We start from the raw sequence: 23,035 nt of genomic DNA, 5'->3' as shown, positions 1-23,035 counted from the left end.
ATTGGCGGGTGTGGTGGCAGGTACCTGTAATCCCAGCTCCTTGGGAGGCTGAGGCAGGAGAATTGCTTGAGCCCGGGAGGTCAAGACCAGCCTGGGCAACACAGTAAGACCCTGTCTCTACAAAAAGTAAAATTAAACAGGTGTGGTGACGTGCACCTGTGGTCCCAGCTACTCGGGAGGCCAAGGTGGGAGGATTGCCTGAGCCTAAGAGGTTGAGGTTGCAGTGAGCTGAGATTGCACCACTGCACTCTAGCCTGGGTGATGGAGTAAGACCCTATCTTAAAAAAAATTAAAAAAAAAAAAAAGAAAAAAAAAAAGAAACTGACATTAAAGAGTATTAAATCTCAGGAATGATTTTAGTATACCAGGTGAATTGTGTAGCTGTTTCCTTCTTTACCATCTGAACCTTATCCACCCATTGATACTTTCTCCCTTTTTTCTCTGGGCTTATTTATTTTGATTCATTTCTTCTCTTTTCTTTTTAGATTTGAATATGGAACATTTTTAACAGTATGCTAAAGAGATGTGCAAAGTGAACCCACATGTCCCCATTTATCTTCAACAGTGATTAATTTCTGGCTAATCTTATTTCATTTGTTCCCTCCTTATTAGAATTATTTCGAAGCAGATTTCAGACATTGTATAATTTCATCTGTAAAAATTTCAGTGTTTCTGTTAAAAAGAAAGGTCTTGTTTTTTAAACATAACCACAGTCAGTCCTAAATACATTCTCCAATATCATCAAACATCCAGTCAGTGTTTAAAATTTCCCCATTGTCTCTATTTATTTATTTATTTTGCTTAATTTATTTATAGTTGTAGTGTTCCTTTGTGGTCTTTTAATTAATAGATGCACTCTCCCTCTATCTTTACCCCCTCCTCCCATCATTTTACTTTTTTAAAGAAATTGGATCATTGAAAACCAATTTGGATTTTTCTGAATGTTGCTGTGATGTTTAACCTATTCCTCTGTTCCCTCTGTTTTCTCTCTGTGAGATTAGTAGCAAATGATGATTACTGCCTAAATCCATCAGGTGATCAGAGATTACAAATCTCTTTCATGTTTTTTTTTGTTGTTGTTGTTTATTAGCTGACATATACTTCCATAAAAGAAATTTTGCTTCATCACCTTTTTTTTGTTACTCCGAGATACAGATTGCGCAGGAAAGGCAGGGTAGACACAGTATTCTTTCCTTTTATTTACAGATGCTCAAAGTGTTGAGATAGTGGGGTTTAAAAATCATTTTCTAAAGATAATTAGTACTTTTAGGTATCATTAATGAACTCTGTTTTTAATCATTATGAACTGTGTTCATAACTCTGTAGTTACTTTCTTGTTGACGCTCATGTTCTTCCATCTTTGTTACTGAGAGCTTATTCGAGTTGTCTCCTGAGTTCTTTTGGCACAAGCCTAAAGTAGCCTTGGGTCTTTCTACATTTTTTTGGTGTGGCTAGTTACAATAAATTTATCTTATACATTTCCTGCCCTGAAATCAGCAGTCTCTCAAAGAAGTATTAGTTTCTTTTTAGTGGGAAATGGTATTTAGAGACAAAAGTCTGGATGCTAGGTGTGCTTATTGTTCTAGATCTTTTAGTGTTCACTGATACTTTATTGCCATGTTCTTCAAACCATGTATTAAAAGTCTCATGCTTTTATCTCTTTATTTTTATATTTGATTTGTGCTAAATTATAGACTTTTGATTAGAAACCCTTCAAAACACTGCTCAAATTAAGGGCCTTTAAGTACATTTATCTACATGGAAAGATATTAATTTATGTGCTATCTCACTATTGCTCAGAATGCCTGTTGTAAACATTACTGATCTGGGGAGCTTCAGTTCGCCATAGGAGAAGAATATAATATTATATAGTCTTTTCCTTTTACTAAACCCTACATTCTTTGCAAAGATTCAGAAAGTCCAAAGTTGCAAAGATTCAGAAAGTGCAAAGTTAGTTGTGATAGCACTTCAAAAATATATATAATAAAAAGAAAGCAAATCTGGATAGAACTGCATATCTAGATTTGTAAATCAAATAATAATGTTCTTGTTTGTGGAAGAGTGTAGGCATTGAGATAAAAACATAAAGGGAAGGGGGATGGAGCAGTTTTTGTATACTTCTGAAATAAAGTAGATATTTAAATTTGATTGTTACAAAGTGGAGATGTTAATTCTAATCCCCAGGGTAAACACTATAAAAAAAAAGTTACACACACACACATATACACACACACACACACAAGAAAGGAGAAGGGGATCAAAATTTTATACCAGAAAAGTCAATTAATTACCAAAAAAGTCAGTAATCAATTAAAGAAGAAATAGAAAATAGCAAAATGGATTAATTAATTTTTTAAAAGTTAGTAATTACTTAAAATATAAATGCATTAAACTGCCCAGGTAAAAGGCAGAGGTTGACAGAACGAATTTTTAAAAATGTGATGCTACAAGAGATTCACTTTAGATCCAGAGACACAATAAGTTGAAAGTGAAGGATGGGAAGAGATTCCATGCAAATAGTAACCAAAAGAGAGCTGGGGTGGTTATACTATGAGACAAAATAAACTGTAAGTTAAGAATTGTTACAAGAGACAAAGAAGGAGATTATATATTGATAAACAGCCAATCCATCATGAAGATATTATAGACATATATGCTCCAAACAACAGAGCCCCCAATGAATGAAGCAAAAATGGACAGAACTGAAGGAAGAAATAGATACTTCTAAAATAATAGTTGGAGACTTTAATTGATAGAACAACTAGACAGAAGATCAGAAAGGAAACTGAATACTTGAGCAACACTATAAAACAACTAGACCTAACAGACTTATATAGAACACTCCACCCAAGAACAGTGGAATATATATTTTTCTCAATGGTATATGGAACATTATCCTAGGTAGACCATATGTTAGGCCACAAAACAAGCCTCAATAACATTTTAGAAGATTGAAATTATTCAAAAAATTGTCTGTGGTCATAATGGAATGAAACTAGCTATGAATAACAAAAGGAAACCTGGGAAATTCACAAGTATGTGGAAATTAAACAACATACTCTTTATTTTATTTTATTTTTTTGAGATGGAGTCTCGCTCTGTCACCCAGGCTGGAGTGCAGTGGCATAGTCTTGGTTCACTGCAAGCTCTGTCTCCTGGGTTCACACCATTCTCCTGCCTCAGCCTCCCCAGTAGCTGGGACTACAGGCGCCTGCCACCATGCCTCGCTAATTTTTTTGTATTTTTAGTAGAGACGGTGTTTCACCGTGTTAGCCAGGATGATCTCGATCTCCTGACTTTGTGATCCGCCTGCCTCGGCCTCCCAAAGTGCTAGGATTACAGGTGTGAGCCACCGCATCCAACCTAAAACAACATACTCTTAAACAACCAATGGGCCAAAGAAGAAATTACAAACGAAATTAGAAAACACTTTGAGGTGAAGGAAAATGAAAATACAACATACCTAAACCTTTAGAATGCAGTGAAAATGGGGAAATTTACAGCTGTAAATGCATACATTAAAAAAGATTCAAATAACTAAAATTGAAAATGAAATTGTTGACTTTACTACAGACCTCACAGAAATAAAAAGGATTAAAGGAGAATACTATGACCAATTTATGCCAAAAAATTATATGACATGGATTAAATAAATGATTTCCTAGAAATATACAAACTACCAAATGGACCCAAGAAGTAATAAAAAATTTGAACATATTTGTAACACATAAAAAGATTGATTCAGTAATTTAAAAAAATCTGACAATGAAAAGCACAGGACCAGATGGCTTCACTGGTGAATTATATCAGTCATTTAAAGAATTAACACCAGTGCTTCTCAAACTTGTCCAAAAAATAAAGAGGAGTGAACACTTCCTAACTCATTCTATGAGGCTAGTTTTGATACCAAAGCCAGATAAAGATAACACAGGAAAACAGTAGACCAATATCCCTTATGAATGAATATACATGCAAAAATTCTCAACAGAATTCTAGCACATTGAATGCAGCAGCATATTAAGAGGATTATGCATCATGGTAATTATGTTTTAGCTGGTAGCATCTATCAGCTTTTGTCTCTTACTTCTGTTGCTGTTATAAATCCCTCCAAAACTTAAGGCCCACAGTGATACACCTAATATTATTCCCTTTTTAAAGAGCAGCTCTTCTGATGCACACATCGTGATATTTTATCTGTAAATACTTTAGAATATAACTCCTAAGAACAAGGATACTCTTTTTGAAATTTTTCTTATATATATTTTGAGACAGAGTCCCTCTCTGTTGCTCAGGCTGGAGTGCAGTGGTGTGATCTCAGCTCACTGCAACCCCAGCCTCCCAGGCTCAAGCAATTCTCATGCCTCAGCCTCTCAAGTAGCTGGGATCACAGGCATGCACCACCATACCCAGCTAAATTTTGTATTTTTATTAGAGACGGGGTTTTGTCATGTTAGCCAGGCTGGTCTTGAACTCCTGGCCTCAAGTGATCTGTCCACCTTGGTTTCCCAAAGTACTGGGTTTACAGGCATGAGCCACCACACCCAGCCCAAGGATATTCTTTTACATAATTATGGTACCATTATCATTCCTAAGAAATGTAACATTATTAACATCAAGTATTGTTTATATTCAGATTCTCTCAGTTGTCCCTGCAATATTTTTTGTGTTTCTTATTTACTTGATAAATAAAAATTGTACATATTTATGGGGTACATAAATGTGATATGGTATTTTGATATGTATACATTGTGGAATGGTTAAGCCAAGCTAATTAACATACATGCCACTTTGCCATTAATCAGGCTGATTAACTTATACACATATCCACTTACATCTTTTTTCTATGGTCAGAGTCAGTAATATTTTTATAGCAGATATTTCTTGATTCACAATCAAATAAAAGATCATGTATTGTTTTTCATTGTCATTTCTTGTTATTCTCCTGTAATTTAGAACAGTTTCTCTAGCCCCTTTTTAAAGTTTCAGAGTCCAGGTTGGTTGTTCCATAGAATATCTCAGAATCTGGATTTGTGTGATTATTTCCTTGTTACTAGATTGAAGTTAAACAGTTTTGGCAAGGGTATTACACAGGTGATGTTCCTTTGAATAGCATTACATCAGGAGGTCCACTGTGTCAATTTGTCCTATTATTGGTGGTGCCAATCAAGTTTGATCACTTGGGTAAGGTAGTAGGTAATCTATAGGATGATACATTAAGACTCTACTCACCCTTTTACTCTTTTATTTCATTTTCCTTGCCTGGGTCAGTGAACGTATTGTATTATCTATTACTATTATTTTTCTTTTTAATACTCAACTTTTCTCAAATTTTACCAGTCAGAACTCCAGGTCCTTATAAATCTGCTCCCTCAGTGTTTGAACCCTTACTGGCTCTTTTTAATCACACATCCTTCTGGGGTCACCTTGCACTTTTCCCCAACCCTGGACTCAGCTGTTTCTCCATGGATCTCTTCTTCCTTTTAGTGAGAAATAGTATATTTAGAAATAAAGTTTGTGAATACTAGAGGGTTATATCATCTAGATTTTTTCAGTGGACAGATTTAGGAACCCATCAATCCATCCATCCATCCATTTTGAGTTTATAATCATAGTTCAGTGTTATTTTTTAAAGTAAATATTGGCATATTTGAAGCTTTATTTAGCCTGTAGAAGAAAACTAGAATACCACTTTTTTGAGGAGTCTTTAAAAATTTCTAATAGTGAAAAAATTTGAGTTGCTTGTGGTAAATAACTCAGCTTTTCTTGGAGTTACAGATCTATGGCATTGATTATTTTTGATTAATGAGCTTTTATCTGTTAATGTAGTTTTGGGGCAGTGCCGTGACAATGTTGAGCCAAAAAAGTTGCCAATCACTGAAGAGGAGCAGATTTACCCTTGGGATACCTGTGCAGCCGTTCATGACGTGCGGCTTTCATTATTACAGCGTTATTTTAAGGATGTAAGTACTCTTTATAAAATAGTACTTTTGTCTGCCAAGTTGATGGTTGGTTATTTCCCTCTAGAATTTTATATGTCTTTTACCAAAATGGCATTCTGATGTTAAATTTGAAAGTTTATTCGAAAAAAATTAATATGTGGATAGAAAGAAATGGAAATCTGTTAATAAACATTTCAGATAATAAATGTGATACCTTTGTTTTAAATGTTGTTTATTGTGTGATACACACATTCAATTAAGTGGAATGATGAGTACAGCAGATCCTTAAATAATGATGTTTCTTTCAACATTGTTTTGTTATAATGTTGATGAGAAAAAAATTCCCTACCGGGGCCACTGTCAGTGTGGAATTTGTGTGTTCTCCCCATGTCTTTATGGGTTTTGTCTGGGTATTCCAGTTCTTCCTACTTCCCAAAGATGTGCTGCACATTAGGTTAATTGGCATGTCTAAATTGTCCTGGTATGAGTGAGTATGGGTGCGGATGTGAGTATGTCCTGCCATGGGATGGTGTCCTGCCCAGGGTCAATTCCTGCCTTGTGCTCTGAGCTGCGGGATTAGGCTCCAGCCACCTATGACTGTGAACTAGAATAAGTAGGTTGGAAAATGAATGAAATAATGAAAACGTATTTTTTTAAAAATTTATAAATTTACAAAGTGTATGATAAAGTAAAAATTTATAAAGCATATGATAATTATACAACTGCATAATAACGACTTGGTATGAAAGGGCTTAGTGAACCTGCATATTTGTTATTGTTTGTTTTTAAATTGCATGGTAATAGGAAGTACTCTTTAACGATTTTCACTTTGCAAACACTTATTCCTTAATTTAACCCATCACCACTACTACTCACAGTACTCATTGTTTTGTTAAAAACTGGGTAAATCGTTTTCTTGTTTCTATTAACCTTTCTCAGATACTCTGCATTCATTTCAGTGTTTCATATTAGAAATGTTTTGGGTCTTTAGAAGTTATGATGATGTTTTTGTAATCAGAAATATACTATAGGAATTTAACTCTTGTTTATATCAGTTAGCCTATGGTTAAATAGTTTTGTTCCACATAATTTGCTTAAAGTCACACTTTCCAAGAACCTATTGATAACATTAAGTGAGGACTTAATGTATTAACTCTTTGGAAACTTTTATTATGGTGGGAATATTGTATGAAGATTTTTGCCTCCCTCTTTTACTTTCATTTAAAGATATGTAATAAAATTACATTATGATACTTTTAAAATGTAAAGTAAGGATGGATTTGATTCATATCTGCTATGACTTCTTATAAACTTGGTAGTTTTTTTCAGTGTTTTGCATTTAGGGATTCTGGAACTCATAAGTATCTGAAGGCTTTCAAGATAAACTTTAGTAGCAGCAGCATTGTTAACGTCTTTTTAAAATTTCTGTATTCCTTTTGATGTTTCCTGAGTGGATTATCAAATGGGGTTTCCTTTCTCCTGTTGTAGTTTTTTAAATCTACTGTGTCTTGAATTAAATAAAGATAAGATATAAGCTTAAAATATAAAGTAAAACATTTTTAGTTAACTGTATGAGATGATTATATGGATAGATTTCCAAATAGAACTTTCTTGCCCATAAATCCATTGAAGTGGAAGAAATTAGTAAGATAAGTGGAAGACAGAATACATAATCAGAATAAATAAGAACTGACCTAGTGATGGTAAGAGCCAGAGTAGAGTCTGGTTCCTTAATATGCTAGACTGACAAGAAGGTTTCTGGTGACTTCTACAGGAGCTGATGGACCTACAGGGAGGTATTGTGTAGATCAGAAAGAATCCTAGACCAGAAAAACTGGGTTTGGTCCTGATTCTGCCATTTCTGAGCAATGTGAGCTTGGCCAAATCCCTTAAGTGGCCTGAGACTCAATTTCCTCATCTGTAAAATAGGGCTGATAATGATCTTTCATGCAGTAATCACCAGGTTAGAGTTCACTCTGCATATAGGTCACCCTGCATATAATACAGGTCAATATAAATGTAAAGTGATGTTTTAAATATTCAAGCTATCCCATTTAGGAAGGCTAGGTTAGGCGTGTTAGGCAGTTTGGGTTAGGTAATAAGGGTCATGCTTCCATATATTTTCAGAGACTTTAAAATGAAATTATGGTTATTTTGTAGCAGTATCTGTATGTGCATGTGTATAAATACATGTATGTGCGCACACATACATATTTTCACACTTTGTTCTTTATTGCTTTGGACTTTTTTTTTTTGAGATGGCGTCTCACTGTGTCTCCAGGCTGGAGTGCAGTGGTGCGATCTCGGCTCACTGCAACCTCTGTCTCCTGGGGCCTGTGTTCAAATGATTCCCCTGCCTCAGCCTACTGAGTAGCTGGGACTACAGGTGCCCGCCACCACACCCGGCTAATTTTTTATATTTTTAGTAGAGACAGGATTTCACCATGTTGGCCAGTATGGTCTCGATCTCCTGACCTTGTGATCCGCCCGCTTTGGCCTCCCAAAGTGTTGGGATTACAGGCGTGAGCCACTGCACCTGGCTTGCTTTGGATTTTTTTTTACAGGATACATATATTACTTTATTAATCAGAGACCAATAAATATTTTATTTTCAAGAAAAATTGGGAAATGATGCTAAGTTCTGCTTTTGCAGAAATTTACTGCCACCTTATTTAGACTTTATTTTCTTGTCATAATGACACAGGATTCTTTTGGTGCCACTTCACTAGGTGGCACCTCTGCCTGGGCTTCACTAGGGCCCACTGGGCTCACTCTACCCAGGCTGGCTGGCGGGCCATGCTTAGCTCGCTCCGTAGTCTGGATCCCTCAACCATTGCAGCTCCAAGCTCTGCCTGTGGTGGGGCTAGGTGTGCTGCAAGCAGCTTCTGTGGCTGGGTGCCAGCATTCAAATGATGGGGATGCAGTGGCACCCAAAAACTCAGAGACACCAGCAACCGCAGAGCCCCAAGGGAGTGCCACAGCTTCTGCTTGGGGAGTGCCGAGGTCTGGGCCCCCAGAAGGGTTGCAGCTCTTCACTCCCATAGTCCAGTGAATGGGAGCGTGTCACAACTCTTTTCATTCCTGCTACCCACAGCTCTGTGAGCCGGCCAGGAATGTGTTACAGCCCTTTTTGCCCCTGGCATTTGGTGGGTAGGTTCTTGTCCCACAACCAAGAAGAATGAAGTACATGGACACCAGAGAGTGAGCAAGGCAGAGAAGAATTTTATCAAGTGACAGGAAAGATCTCAACAACAAGAGAGGAGGCCTGAAAACGCGTAGCTGCCTGTGTGACTGAGTCTGTGGTTTTTATGGTCTCAGAATGGGGGAGTGTGTGCTGAATGGTCCATGCGTGGACCTGATAAAAGCAGCACTATTTGATTGGCTATAAGGCTTCGAGGAAGTTCTCACTCCAGTCATGGACTCTACCTGAAACTGCAACTGGTTTTCAGGCTTTAAATTGTCTGTGGTTTGAAGGTTGGATTTCACCAGGGACCTGGCCCTGTCTACCTAGGAATTTGTCTGTCTCCTGCCACTATCAATAATCCTGGTTTTAATTTTTATCATTTTTAATTACTTTAGAGTAAACAGGTAAAGATGAATCCCAACACCAAATAGAAAACTTAAAAAAAAAATCAATCAAAATAAACCTAGACCTAAGAGCATCATAATTTTGAGGAAAGAGATGATCTAATAAATGGGAGCAAAAAGGGAGGGTATCTCTTTTTTGCAGCCAGAGTAATTATTCATTTCTAGAAAAAAACATTTTTAATAAAAAGTCTCTGAGCTGAAATCTGAGTTGGATTATACTCTGTTGTGTTTCTGTTAGTGATTGTGAGATTTGTATTCCTACATCATTACTTTTGTATGCTTTTATAAGACCTGTTTGATGTATATATGGCATATTCCCTAGACTGCATACCTCTGAAGGTCCAGAGCTGTGCCTCATGTTGATTCAGAGGCTAGCACATGCTATGTGTGTTGTAGATGCTTACTGGGTTTCTTCCTGAATTACTCTAAACATAAGAGTACCAGAGTGGTAGCTGGACCAGACTGTATAGAGCAGAAGAATGACCATCAGTAGGCACTGATATTGATTATAGGATTAGACTGTAGATTCTACTGTCTTCAGATTAAATGCATGCATTTTACAGAATTAACATGTAGAATATTAGTTATGTAAGACAGTGCATTCACTGTAGAAACTGGAAGTGTAACACATGGGAAATATGACACAACAGAGAGAAGGAACCTGATCTTTGGAGTTAGATAGACTTGGATTTGAACTTATTACTTAGTGATCTTACTAAAGTTATCATTCCTCTCTTGTAAAAAGGGGTAACTCCAGCTACTGTATTAGGTTTTAGTAATTATTGAGGTTGTGACATTTCAGTGTTAGGCACTTAGCACAGTGGTGGATACTTGAGGTCTCCCTAAAATACTAGTCTCACATTATTAAATGTTACCCTGCATTTTTTGACTGTCAAACTCAAACATCTAAAAGTTGTATAGACAAATGATTCATTGTTTCCAGTTTTAAAAGCTAACCATACAGATTAATTGCCTTTTTGTAGTATAGTGCCAAAGAGAGCAACTGGTTTATTAACTGACTACCAATCATTCTAAATGATCTAACACCAAAATCTGCTTCAATTTCAAGCAGCTCCAAAATGTAAAACAAGGATGAGCAGGGCTCCTGTTGTTTTTCTCATTTGTAACAGAAGCCTGCTAATCAGCTGTATTTGATTTATGCTGCTTCACATCTTTAAATTGGCTGGGAAGTCATTTTGTACTATGTAATACACAGTCCTTTCAACTTTAGATACTCATGAAGAGTCTTGATTTAATATCGGAACTTTACTGTCATTTAAAGATCATTGGTCATCTTACATTATAAAAATAAAATTTAAAGATTGACTCAGGTTTTTAAGCATGTAAGTACATGCTTGTCTGATGGCTTTCAAATCTTTCATCATATGCTGCCACTCCTGTTAGATCTTATGCTTTCACATTGCTCTGGCCCGCCCATCTATCTACTATAGATAGTAGAAAATGAATTCAAGTTTAGGCCCAAATGCTATTCAGAGGCCAATTGATGAAAATTCTAAGGAAGAGATTTTAGGAGAAAAAGTCTTCTGCCTATTTATAAGTTTAGAGGAAGGAATTAGCAATGAAAGAGAAGTTGAAGATGTAAAAGAGAAAGGAAAGATGAGAGAAAGAAAACTTTAAAACAAATCTGGAGCCAGGCACGATGGCTCATGCCTATAATCCCAGCACTTTGGGAGGCAGAGGTGGGCGGATCACTCCCTGAGGTGAGACTAGCCTGATCAACATGGAGAAACTCCATCTGTACTAAAAATACAAAATTAGCCAGGTGTGGTGGCACATGCCTGTAATCCCAGCTACTCGGGAGGCTGAGGCAGGAGAATTACTTGAATCCAGGAGGCGGAGGTTGTGGTGAGCCAAGATTGCGCCATTACACTCCAGCCTGGGCAACAAGAGTGAAACTCAATCTCAAAAAAAAAAAAACCTCAAAAAACAAAAACACAAATTTGGAAAGGATTATAGTTTGCTTATATAGTCTAGGTCCCTTCTTTATTGTATATTATATTAAGACCTTGTAAATATTAAGGCATGTTTTTGGGTTATTCTTGTGACTAGATTTATACTTTATAAAGATGTATGGAGGGTACATCAGAACAAACTTGAGTTAAGGAGACGAGTTAAGAAACTGTTTTAAGAACCCCTTCTCCCAGTCTGTGGGATATAGACTTGAATATTATGTAGTGGAAAAGAAGAGGAAAGACCAAAATCATGAGTTATTTAGGACACAGAATCCATATGATTTGGGAACTGATACTGTGGTATGAAGGTAAGAGTGTGAGACAGAATGACTCTTGGCTTTCTGAGTGGTGACTAAATAGATTGTGGAGTTATTGAACCAAGAGGAAGGAAATGATTCATGGAGAAGCTAACAATTTACATTTTTGGCACATTGAGTTTATATTTTCTGGGGGACATTAAACTGGAGATTTCTGAGTGGCATAAGTACTTGTATCTAACAGTCAGGCAAGGGATCTAAGCTTACGGTGTAGTCGAAATTACTGCTTAACTCACTAGGAAAAATAGTTTAATGAGAAGAGAGTAGCACTGAGAGTAGAACATTGAGGAGTAGAGGAATAGACATTGAAGGAGTAGTGAAGAAAAAAAGATCCTTAGAAGGAAGGCTGAGAAAAGCAGTTAAAGAGGCAGGAACAAAACCAAGAGAGAGTAGCGTTAAACCAGAGGAAAGTAGGCGTTTCAACAAGTAAGTTGTTAATGTCAGAAATCAGAGAGAGATTAAGTACCATACTTAATCTCAGCAACAGTGTAGTTCATACTGAACTATAGTGTAATATTGAGAGCATATATTTTATGGAGCGGACAAAGGCTAATTCATAATATTCTCTTTCATTATGAGTATAGAAGTTTGGGAGCTGCAACTTCATGGTATTCCAATTTTAAAGATAATGTCTTAAGACTATCTAGTCAGGCATTAATTGATACCACAAAAATAGAAACTTCACGTTAATATAAAAATAGAAAATCATGCAGAGGTTTATGCGGCCATATTAATATTTAAATATGTTTATACTTTAAAATTAATTGTATTTGTCTTCTTTTTATTTTGAAGAGTTCATGTCTCTTGGCAGTATCAATTGGCTGGGAAGGAGGTGTCTATGTACAAACCTGTGGTCACACATTACATATAGATTGTCATAAATCTTATATGGAATCATTACGGGTAAGTTGCAAAAATTTTTTAAAGTTGCATGTGTCTTTCCAGGTATTAAATCTTTGTATAGTATATACATCCCAATTCCAGCTCATCTTTTTAGGTGGTTTTGATCATCGTGTAAACTATCCAGTCTCACTTTAACACAGACCTGTTCAACTTCAAGGATTTTAATTTTAAATTTCATTTTAGCAGCTGGCTGAATGCAGTGGCTCATGCCTGTAATCCCAGCACTTTGGGAGGCCGAGGTGGACAGATCACTTGAGGTTGGGAGTTCGAGACCAGCCTGGCCAATGTGGCCACCTGGCCAACCTGGCAAAACCCTGTCTCTACTAAAAATACAAAAATTAGCTGGGCATGGTGGTGTGCACTTGTAATCCAAGCTACTCGGAAGGCTGAGGCAGGAGAATCACTTGACTCTGTGAGGCAGAGGTTGCAGTGAACTGAGATTGCACCACTGCCCTCCAACCTGGGCAACAGAGCAAGACTCCATCTCAAAAAAAAAAAAAAAAAAAAAAAGAAAAATTTTTTTCACTTCAGCAACTGACTTCCATGGCTGTACTTTAGCCTCTGCTACTCTCTCTGAAATATTAAGCTTTAATATCCTACCATATCATCTTACGATTATCACATAAGTTCTCTTGTCTTCACTCTCATTATTGTGATTTGCCTCTGACATCGAGATCTATAGTCCTTTAACCCTTTGAATTTTTTCCTAGTGTATTAGCTGTTTGCTATCCTCTCTTTCTTGTACTATACCCATTCTGTTCTTGTGAATCTCATTTAATCAACCTCCTTTGACTTTAGACCCAGTCAGCTATCCCAGCTAGAAAAGTCATAAAACTAGGTGAATGGTTATTATCACAAACTTGTGGCTTCCTATAACAGTGGCTTAGACTAGAGTTATGGGCTGTAAATACTACCTATTAATTCATTTACCTGTCTTTGATCAGTTCCTTCTCCTGTTTTCCTCAGCAGCTATTCCAAACCTTTGCCTCCCCAAGATTCATTTCCTCTTAATAGATTCGGTCTCTTCCTTTGTCATGAAGAAAACAGTGTCTGTTGTCACATTCTCTTAGATTCCTGTCTTGCTTTTCTATTCCCTGATAAATGAGTCCAACATCCCAACCAGTCTTTTCTTTGCTACTCTTTGAGGTAGTACTATAGCCTCTCTTCTGTTCAGGAATAACTTTTCTGCCTGAGCTCTGGTAGACCTTTCTCCCCAACACCTCAGGGGCCTTGATTCATCAGTAGGTAACCTCTTTTTCTTCTGTATTTTCAGTTTTTCTGCCTCTTCTGCCCCTTCTCAGCTCATCAGGAGCTGAGTTCAAACCTCTCCCATTCAGAATCCTTCCCTGGACATTACATTTTCTTATTTTCCTATAGCTGAAGACTTCTCTTTCTCCTTCAGTGTAACTTTTATTTTATTTATTTATTTTTTTTGAGATGGGGTCTCACTCTGTTTCTCAGGATGGAGTGCAGTGGCTAGATCATAGCTCAATGAAGCCTTACACTCCTGAGTTCAAGCAGTGCAACTTCTTAAAAGCAACTTCTTAAATACAGATCTACTATATTCCCATATTCCTAACTCAGAAGCAGTAGATATCTCTTTTTTCCTTCCTGTTCTTCACCTCTCACTTTCAGTCCCTTACCAAAATTCTATTGATTCTGCCTTCTAAACCTCACTTGACTATATTCTACCTTCATTAATCCCACTGCTACTTTTTTGTGTATGCCTTCCTTGCTCATCTTGATTATAGGAATTGCTTTCTTATTGATTTCCTTACTCCAGGTGTAATTTATTTATTACATTGAGCTTTCTAAAATTTAAATCGACAATATGTGTGGTTGGCTTAAAATCTCTTGCTGTCTTCCTCCTGATAGGATAAAGTTCACTATTCTCTGAATGGCATTCAGGTACTCCAGGATCTGGACTTGCCTATTGCTTTAGTGTTGTCTTCCATCAATTCAACATTAATAAGCTAATTACCAGTTCCTTAAGCACATTATGCATTTTTCATATCCCTGTATTCAAGTATTCTTTCAGTAAATATTTATTCAGTATCTATAGTGTTCCAGATACTGTGATAATCATTGTGGATACAATGGTACATAAGGCACAGTTCCTTCCCTCAATGAGTTTAATATGTATTACGTAAGAGAGACAAGTAAACAGTTACAGTATGCGTGCTAAATGTTAGGTATACACAGAGTCTTACTGGAACATCTGCCAGGTGCCAGAACATTTTGATGGAGTAAGGCGCTTGAGTGATGAGAGATGAGACAGAATGAGTAATTAAGGTTTACATTGTAAGGGACCTTCTGGTCCATTTAAAGAATTTGGACTTTATATAGATTCCTTAGAGAAAGCCATTAAAGACTTAAGCAGAAATATAAAATGTCCAGAAGAGTCATTGTGACAGTTGTGTAGAAGGGGGATTGCAGAAAAGTAAGAAAGAATGTGGTAGGGGCTTGGACTTACTCATGTCTATGAAAATGGAGAAGAGAATATAGATTTGAAATATATTTAGAAGGACAGTCTTGTGGAGCATGAGGGGGAAGAAGGAATCAAGGTGGGAGGTGATGATGACACTGAAAGATTTTGATTGGAAATAACAAAGTCTCAAATTAGACATTAGACACTAGACGCATTAGGTCATTTAGTGGTATGTTTGGGAGACTACTTAGGAGAGAAATTAGTAAAGGGGACAGAAAGAAGAAAGTAGATGGAAGGATTGATGGGGTTAATTAATTATATATTTGTGATGGGAGATGGGCAGGATATGGAAGGAGTTGCTATGAGGCTCTTCTCTCTGAGATACGAGGTGTAACCTTATGCTCCTAGAGTAAAGGGAACAGGGGTGGGGAAGGTGAGTGACTTGGCAGGTGAGGAGGTGGTTTGAAAAACCACTTTGGGGGCCAGGTATGGTGGCTCATGCCTGTAATTTCAGCACTTTGGGAGGCCAAGGCGTGCTGATCACCTGAGGTCAGGAGTTTGAGATCAGCCTGGCCAACATGGCGAAACCCCATCTCTACTGAAAATACAAAAATTAGTTGGGCATGGTGGCGAGCCCCTGTAATCCCAGCTACTCGGGAGGTTGAGGCAGGAGAATTGCTTAAACCTGGGAGGCGGAGGTTGCAGTGAACTGAGATTGCGCCATTGCACTCCAGCCTGGGCAACAAAAGCAAAACTCCATCTCAAAAAATAAAAAAATAAATAAAAAATAAATAAAAACAGAAAAACCACTCTGGGATTGGATGAGAGAGTGCTTCCTAGGATGTGGAGAAAGTGCCAGGCAGTATGCAGGACAAAGTTGAGGTTGGAAACAGTTTGTAGCAAGAAGGCATTTCATTTTTCTCTGACAACACTCAGTTTGAGTGCAGAATTGGAGAAGGCATACATTGGATTAATTTAGTATGAAGGCTTTGTTTGGTGTGAATGATGAAAGGACACATGGAGGGCAAGTGGGAAGTATTGCCATGAGTTTTTGAAGTGGTAGACAATGGTGTGCAGATGGGATAGGAAAAACCTGATGAACTAGGAGAAAAAGAAGGGAAATAAAGGAGGTGGAAGTTGGTAGTCAGAATATATAAGATGTTTAGATTTAATATTTTCAGATCACGAGTAATTTTGAGTTATTACAGGACAAGAATATTGTTATGGTAACAGGTGCTGGAGTAGAGTGAAGGCCAAAACTATAGGCGCTGATGAGGTTAAGGAGCTGAAGGACTGAGGTATAAGATTGGTTGTATACATATATAGTGAAACTGCATAGGAAGATGCAGGACTTGGAGTGATGAGGAAAACTTATCAAGGTACCAAAGTCTTCAGTGGTTGCGGGCAGTAGGTGGCAGTGAAAAGGAAGGAAAAGGATAGTATTGCTAAATGACATGAGCCACAAATACAAGGGAATGCAAGAGTAATGATCTCGGGCCAGCACCAGAGGGTGCTGAGATGTGAGAGATGTAGGAAGGTGAGTTGAGAGGGTTTCTGGGGGTGCTTCAGTAGAGAACCTAGCTTCAGTTATAGCAAAAAAGAGTATCTAGCATTCTTTAGAATTAAGGCTGCCAAGAAGCTTATCACAGAATGTTCTGTGATCAGGACCATTGCCCCAATTTTTAGCACTCTCTTTTTTGTGTATTTTTTAAAACTTAGCTCACAAATCTTCTCTGGGAAGGCTTCTCTGTTGTTGCATTTATCGCACTATAATTTATTTGCCTGATTTTGCTTTTAAATTGTGAGCACCTTAAGAAGGAAAAATGTATCTTAACTCTTTATGCTATCACCTCGCACAGCATTTATCACATAGTAGGAGCTTAGTAAATGTTTGTAGAATTGGATTTAGGAAGATATGTTGTTACATTTTTAAGGACTTAAAAAGTTAATGTCAAAAAGTGAAAAATAGAATTCATAGTTCTCTTAGTCAAAGTACTTGAGATGCAAGATATAATGAAATGAGCACTAACTCAGTTGTCTAATCAGTTGTATTTAGCAGTTAGACACCTTAGAAGTTACTTTTTTGAGGCTTATTTGCTCTCAAAAGCTATTTATCCTAGATCAAGGAACATGAGCATTGGGATAATCTTCCCAGTAGTCAGTTACAGATTATGAAAACAGGGGTGTGGGGTAAGAGGAGGGTGACCCACTTTAATGTGACCTGTTTTTTGAACTATTGTTTATCTTAAATCCACATTTCAGATTAATTGCATAATCACTTGAATGTTTCATACTGAGAGAAGAGTAAGATACTTAAACAGTGTTTTGGTGAGGGCAAGTGTTATGTAATTGCTGTGATGTAAGAAGTGATTTGGTGAACTTTAACAGTTAAATGAAGGATTTTGTTTATTTCTTTATGACATATTAGAGATGTCTTTTTTTGTATGGTTTATTAATTTACTATAAAATGGGTGGTATAATTTTTGTTTTCTGTAAATGTGTGTATCATGCATCTGTATGTTTATTTCATCTTTTAGAATGATCAGGTTCTTCAGGGCTTCTCAGTGGACAAAGGAGAATTCACGTGTCCCCTCTGTAGGCAGTTTGCTAACAGTGTTCTTCCATGTTATCCTGGAAGCAATGTGGAAAATAACCCTTGGCAACGTCCTAGCAACAAAAGCATACAAGATCTCATAAAGGAAGTGGAGGAGCTGCAGGGACGACCGGGAGCTTTCCCAGTAAGCATCAGTGTAAGGCATAAATATCCTGGTTAACTCAGCTCTGATTTTCTGCTTTCATTTTCATTCAGTTTATAAATTACTCTGGACTTTTACATATTTAGTAGAAATTGCTTTTAGAGGTTTTGTTCTCTTCTATTTATATTTAAATAAAAGTAATAGAACAAATTATTATCAAAGGCTATACTTCTCTTTAGGCTAAATTCTTAGTTTTAATATACATCTTCTAGGTCAAGAACCCCTATAGGTTTAGATATAGTTAGGCTCTTTTAAGATGTTGAAGGAGGCCAGTCGTGGTGGCTCAGACCTGTAATCCCAGCACTTTGGGAGGCTGAGGCTGACAGATAACTTAAAGTCAGGAGTTTGAGACCAACCTGGCCAACATGGCAAAACCCCATCTCTACTAAAAATACAAAAATTAGCCAGGCATGGTGGCGCTGAGGCAGATGGATCACTTAAGGGCAGGAGTTTGAAACCAGCCTGACCAACATGGCAAAACCCCATCTCTACTAGAAATACAAAAATTAGCTGGGTACGGTGGCACACACCTGTAATCCCAGCTACTCGGGAGGCTGAGGCAGGAGAATTGCTTGACCCCCGGAGCCAGAGGTTGCAGTGAGCTGAGGTCGCCACTGCACTCCAGCCTGGGCAGCAGAGCGAGACTCCTTCTCAAAAAAAAAAAAAAAAGGTTGAAGTATTTAAAAGCAAACACACAAGCTATATATACTCTGTGTGTGTGTGTATCTCAATATAAAGCACAATTTAATCACTTAAAAATATGCCCATTAGGTATATTAGGATTAAGAAGATATATTTACACAGATATGCACATGTATTTGTGTGTATGTGTATTCGAGAGATAAAATATTGTGTAATTGATTGAACTGTTCATCACAAGTCAGACTACTGTAGCGGGGAACTCATCTTTTATGCCATCCAGTAGGGTTTGTTTGTTTTAAATTCTTAAAATATTTCACCTTCATTATAGATTTATTATATGGTCTCTGAGAGAAGTGACAGTTGTGTCTGGTTTATGTGGTAAATTTGTGAAAACTGTAAATATGTGACTTTTGAAACAGAAATGCATACTTTAAACCTAGGTAGAGTCATCTGTCAATTCCCTTTCTCAAGCGAAGACTAATTTTAGAATTTGTGGTCTTTTTTAAATTTTATAAACCCTAATTCTTGTGTGTTTAAAATATGCTTAAACTTATGGGACATTGATATAATTCTTTGAAAAATGAACTTAAATGAAAGTCAGGTTTTTTATAGACATGGAAACTTTGTTCTAACATATTATTTTAATACCATCATCTCATTGGCTTAGAATAATTTATGTGGTTAATTCATAGTTGGATTACAGTGTTACCAGTCACAATGTAGAATTAAAGATCACTGTTTAAGAGAGTATTTTTTGACTGGTTTTATCTTTGTATACTAAATATATTTATAATAGATAATGTTCTATCTGTTTTGACTTTTTAATTTTAATTTCCTATGTTTATATAATAAACATTTTAGTTTTAGACCAGTATTAAAGAAAGTGAATATAAACTTTATATATATGTTTGCATTGTTTTATAGTCAGAAACAAATTTAAGTAAAGAAATGGAATCTGTAATGAAAGATATAAAAAATACCACTCAGAAGAAATATAGAGACTATAGCAAGACCCCGGGCTCACCAGACAATGATTTTCTCTTTATGTACTCTGTTGCTAGGTAGGTATATATAGTATATACTCTTTAGTTTACTTATTATTAATAGTTGATTTTATTATTTAATAAATATTTGTTTTATTAATTTAAAGGTTGCATATTTTTAATATCAGTTGAAATTATGGCTAGTTTTAGTGCCTCCTAGGATAACTATAAGTGTGTAGCTTTCTTTTATTTCCTGAAGAGGTTTTATTTTAATGAAATATTTGCATATATGTTACTAAGCATTAATAGTACATGGGGCAAAAGTATGTTACTAACATTTTGGGACAGATATATACCTTGAAGCATGTATTATATAAGAGACCTGTCAAAAAGTGGTAATAGTGAGAACTAAAACGTTGTAATATGTTAAACCCTTCGATTTATGGAAAAATAAGAACAGTAAGGAGTAGAAGAACTTTGTTTTAAATAGAAACTGGAAAGATCTAGCGATAGCCTAAAAGACAGGAGTTTAGAAAAATCAGATAAGGGAGAGGAAGCAAGGGATCAGGCATGTTCTAAACCTCAATTTGTAGTAAGTAAGGGGCTCAAGAAAGCTGTTAGAAGTAAATGTTTCTCATCTTTCAGATTAGGAAGGATTAGTGTAATTGTATGCAATACAGAAGCAGTAGTTCTAAATGGGAATTTTGGAAAACTTGAGTGAAAATGCAGAACCATAAAAGAAGTAAATAGAGGAGAAGCAGACACAACTAAGAACTTGTAAATGCATTCTGCCAAAACTGACTCTGTACATCCTTGAATATCTCTGGAAGCGTACTTCATGTTTTATCTAAGTATTAGGTAAGATTTAGAGAGATAATGTGACTTGAAGTCATACAGCAAGTTAGTGGCAGAGTAGGATCTCTTGAGTCAAGGTTTAGTGTTTTTTTCAATTTGCTACCTTCGTTTTTCCTTTCCTATGTTTAGCTTTTATAAGTTGTATTATGTATATAGTTAATCATGGCTATTCTCTCTGGCCCACTCCTGGAACAGAGGGTAACGAAAGAGTAAATGAACTATACATAGCCTTTGGAACCCAGGAGAAGTGGAACCAGACTTAGAAAAATTGCAGCAAGCAAATTAGAGCTCAAGATAAGGAGCATTAGTTGGTCTGAGAATGCAAATACTGGACATGGGTTGATGTAAAAGGATCTAATGGATTGGAAAGTAACTTTGTAGTTTGTATATTCCTAGCCTCTTGTTTATCTAGAATGTTTCTGGGGAAGACATAACAATTTGGTATCTTGTTTCTGAAGAGTTACTAGTTACTACATTCTTGCAATAAAAGATACTTTATGTGAAAACAAAACTGAATATAATTTAACTTTGCCAGGGTGCCAAGGTTTTACAGAACTTCCATATGATACTGTGATTATAACATTGTAGGCGATTGGGTTGAATATGGATCAACTCAGTTCTGCTATACATATTTATACACGTACATGATCACAGACCTACACACATTTATGTTACTCATGTATTTATGCCTTTAATTTTATTAGAGTTGACCTTTTAAGAAAATCTTTATTGAATGGGAATAATCTGTACTTGGAATTTTCCCGTAGTATGATAAATCAAACAATTTGATTTAAATATAATTTAGTGGAAGTTTTAGATCCTCATTTCTTGGTTTAAGTTTATAAGTAACTTAGAGAAAAAAGCTTGCAATAATAATGGGAGACCTTCTGGATCAAGACATTTTGGTTTCTCTATTTTTTAGAGAAGCAGAAACAGATGTCAAATACTTTACTAAGGTGTAGACAGAGAAACAGAGAAAATATACTTCCCCCATCCTTTTCTGAAACTTAATGATAAGCTCTAAAGCAGCAAAACAGTAATTCTGAAAATGAGTGTATGTAACACTTTAAAACTTTATTATCCTTTGCTTGGAATTCCCCAAAATATTGCAAAGCTCTTCCAGTGAGGCGACATTCCTTCTCTAAGTTTTACTTAGTCATTACAAAGAAAACGAAGGCTGGGCATGGTGGCTCACACCATAATCTCAGCACTTTGAGAGACCAAGGAGGATTGCTTGAGACCAGGAGTTTGAGACCAGCCTGGACAACATAGTAAAACCCTATCTCTATGAAAAATAATAATAAAAAAAAATTAGCTAGGTTTGGTGGCACACATCTGTAGTCCCAGCTACTTGGGAGGCTGAGATGGGTTGATTGCTTGAGCTACAAGAGATGGGAGGTCAAGGCTATAGTGAGCTGTGATCGAGCCACTGCACTTCAACTTGGGCAACAGAGCAAAACCCTGTCTAAAAAAAATAAAAAATAAGAGAAACAAATTGACTCACAAATTTACATGTATTGAAGGAAAAAAGTATATTGTATTCTGTTTAAATAGGTTGTAATTTTCTCAAAACAGGAAACCAGGCTTTTTATGTGTAACATATAACTTATTTATGCATAACATATAACATTTATTCCTAAAAGGTGAACATTAAAATATTTAGCAATATTTAAACATTTAAAATATTTAACAATAAACTTACTTTGAATTAAGTTTTGAATTAAATGTAGTGATTTTAAAAGGTATAATTCATTAGAATTTGCACGTTTATTTGTATTTAGTATTAGTAATGTGAGTAGAATACAACCCTCATTTCTTAGAGCTGAATTTCTCCCTGCTGAATAAGTAATTTTGTTTGCTCTTCAGAGAGTTTGAATTTTGGATATTTAGAAGCAAAGTGTTTCTGGTGAGTTTTAGAGTTTTTTGTTTTTTGGTTTTTTTTGTAAGACAGTACATGTCTTTTGTTTTTAAATTTTATTTGCATGGTGAAGCCTTGGAGAATTTTCTGAGGGTATCAGAGAAGCAACTGTTGGAAAATCCATTCAAATTTAAAATAATTTAAAAATTAATCAAAATTTTTACATTCAAGTTTTAATGTATTTCCAAAATTTTCGTTCTATTGCAAATGTCAGTCATCTAAACAGATAATGGAAAGCTAATTTGGGGGAAGAAAGTTTTCTTTTTTTAATACCAGTTCATTATTTTGTTCTTGAAACAATGAATGACACGAATTTCAGTAACTGATTTTTCCAAGGATTTTGGACTCAAATTTCATATAATCAAAAGGTATTGGTGAGTAGCAGGTGGTTTGTATAGAGAAAAATGGAAAGAAAATGAAACGTAAGTAACTGCAATGTAGGTGGAGAGACATTTTTAAATCGTGGTTACTCAATAGAGGCAATGTACCTTCATAGGTTAGTTACTTTGTAAACTAAGTATGTTCAAAATAAAAGGGATGCTTGCTAAATACCAAATTATGAATCCTTTTAAAAAACAGAAAATTCTTTCCTAAAACAATCCTTTTTTTGGGGCTTGGACGAGGGTCACTACTGGGTTTAAGGGAATGGAAGAGTTAGGAAAAGAAAGAAAATAAACTGCAGGGACTAACGAGAATCTTATAATTGGTTACATATCAAAAAAAAGATGTCATT

At 36.1% G+C, this 23,035-nt stretch overlaps 1 protein-coding gene across 1 annotated transcript in view; it reads left to right on the top strand.

Moving 5' to 3' along the window:
- Positions 1-23,035, top strand: part of UBR3 (ubiquitin protein ligase E3 component n-recognin 3 (putative)) — a 250,132-nt gene that overhangs the window by 146,848 nt on the left and 80,249 nt on the right. The window contains exons 26-29 of the mRNA XM_011988165.1: positions 5,827-5,960; positions 12,610-12,720; positions 17,686-17,886; positions 19,471-19,607. Of these exons, the coding sequence (XP_011843555.1) occupies positions 5,827-5,960; positions 12,610-12,720; positions 17,686-17,886; positions 19,471-19,607 (583 nt within the window). The remainder of the gene's footprint in view (positions 1-5,826; positions 5,961-12,609; positions 12,721-17,685; positions 17,887-19,470; positions 19,608-23,035) is intronic.

This window comes from Mandrillus leucophaeus, unplaced genomic scaffold (genome assembly GCF_000951045.1).
Source record: "Mandrillus leucophaeus isolate KB7577 unplaced genomic scaffold, Mleu.le_1.0 Scaffold324, whole genome shotgun sequence".
NCBI classification, from domain to species: domain Eukaryota; kingdom Metazoa; phylum Chordata; class Mammalia; order Primates; family Cercopithecidae; genus Mandrillus; species Mandrillus leucophaeus.
Note: the sequence above shows the minus strand (reverse complement) of the source record. Positions and strands in the feature narration are given on the sequence as shown.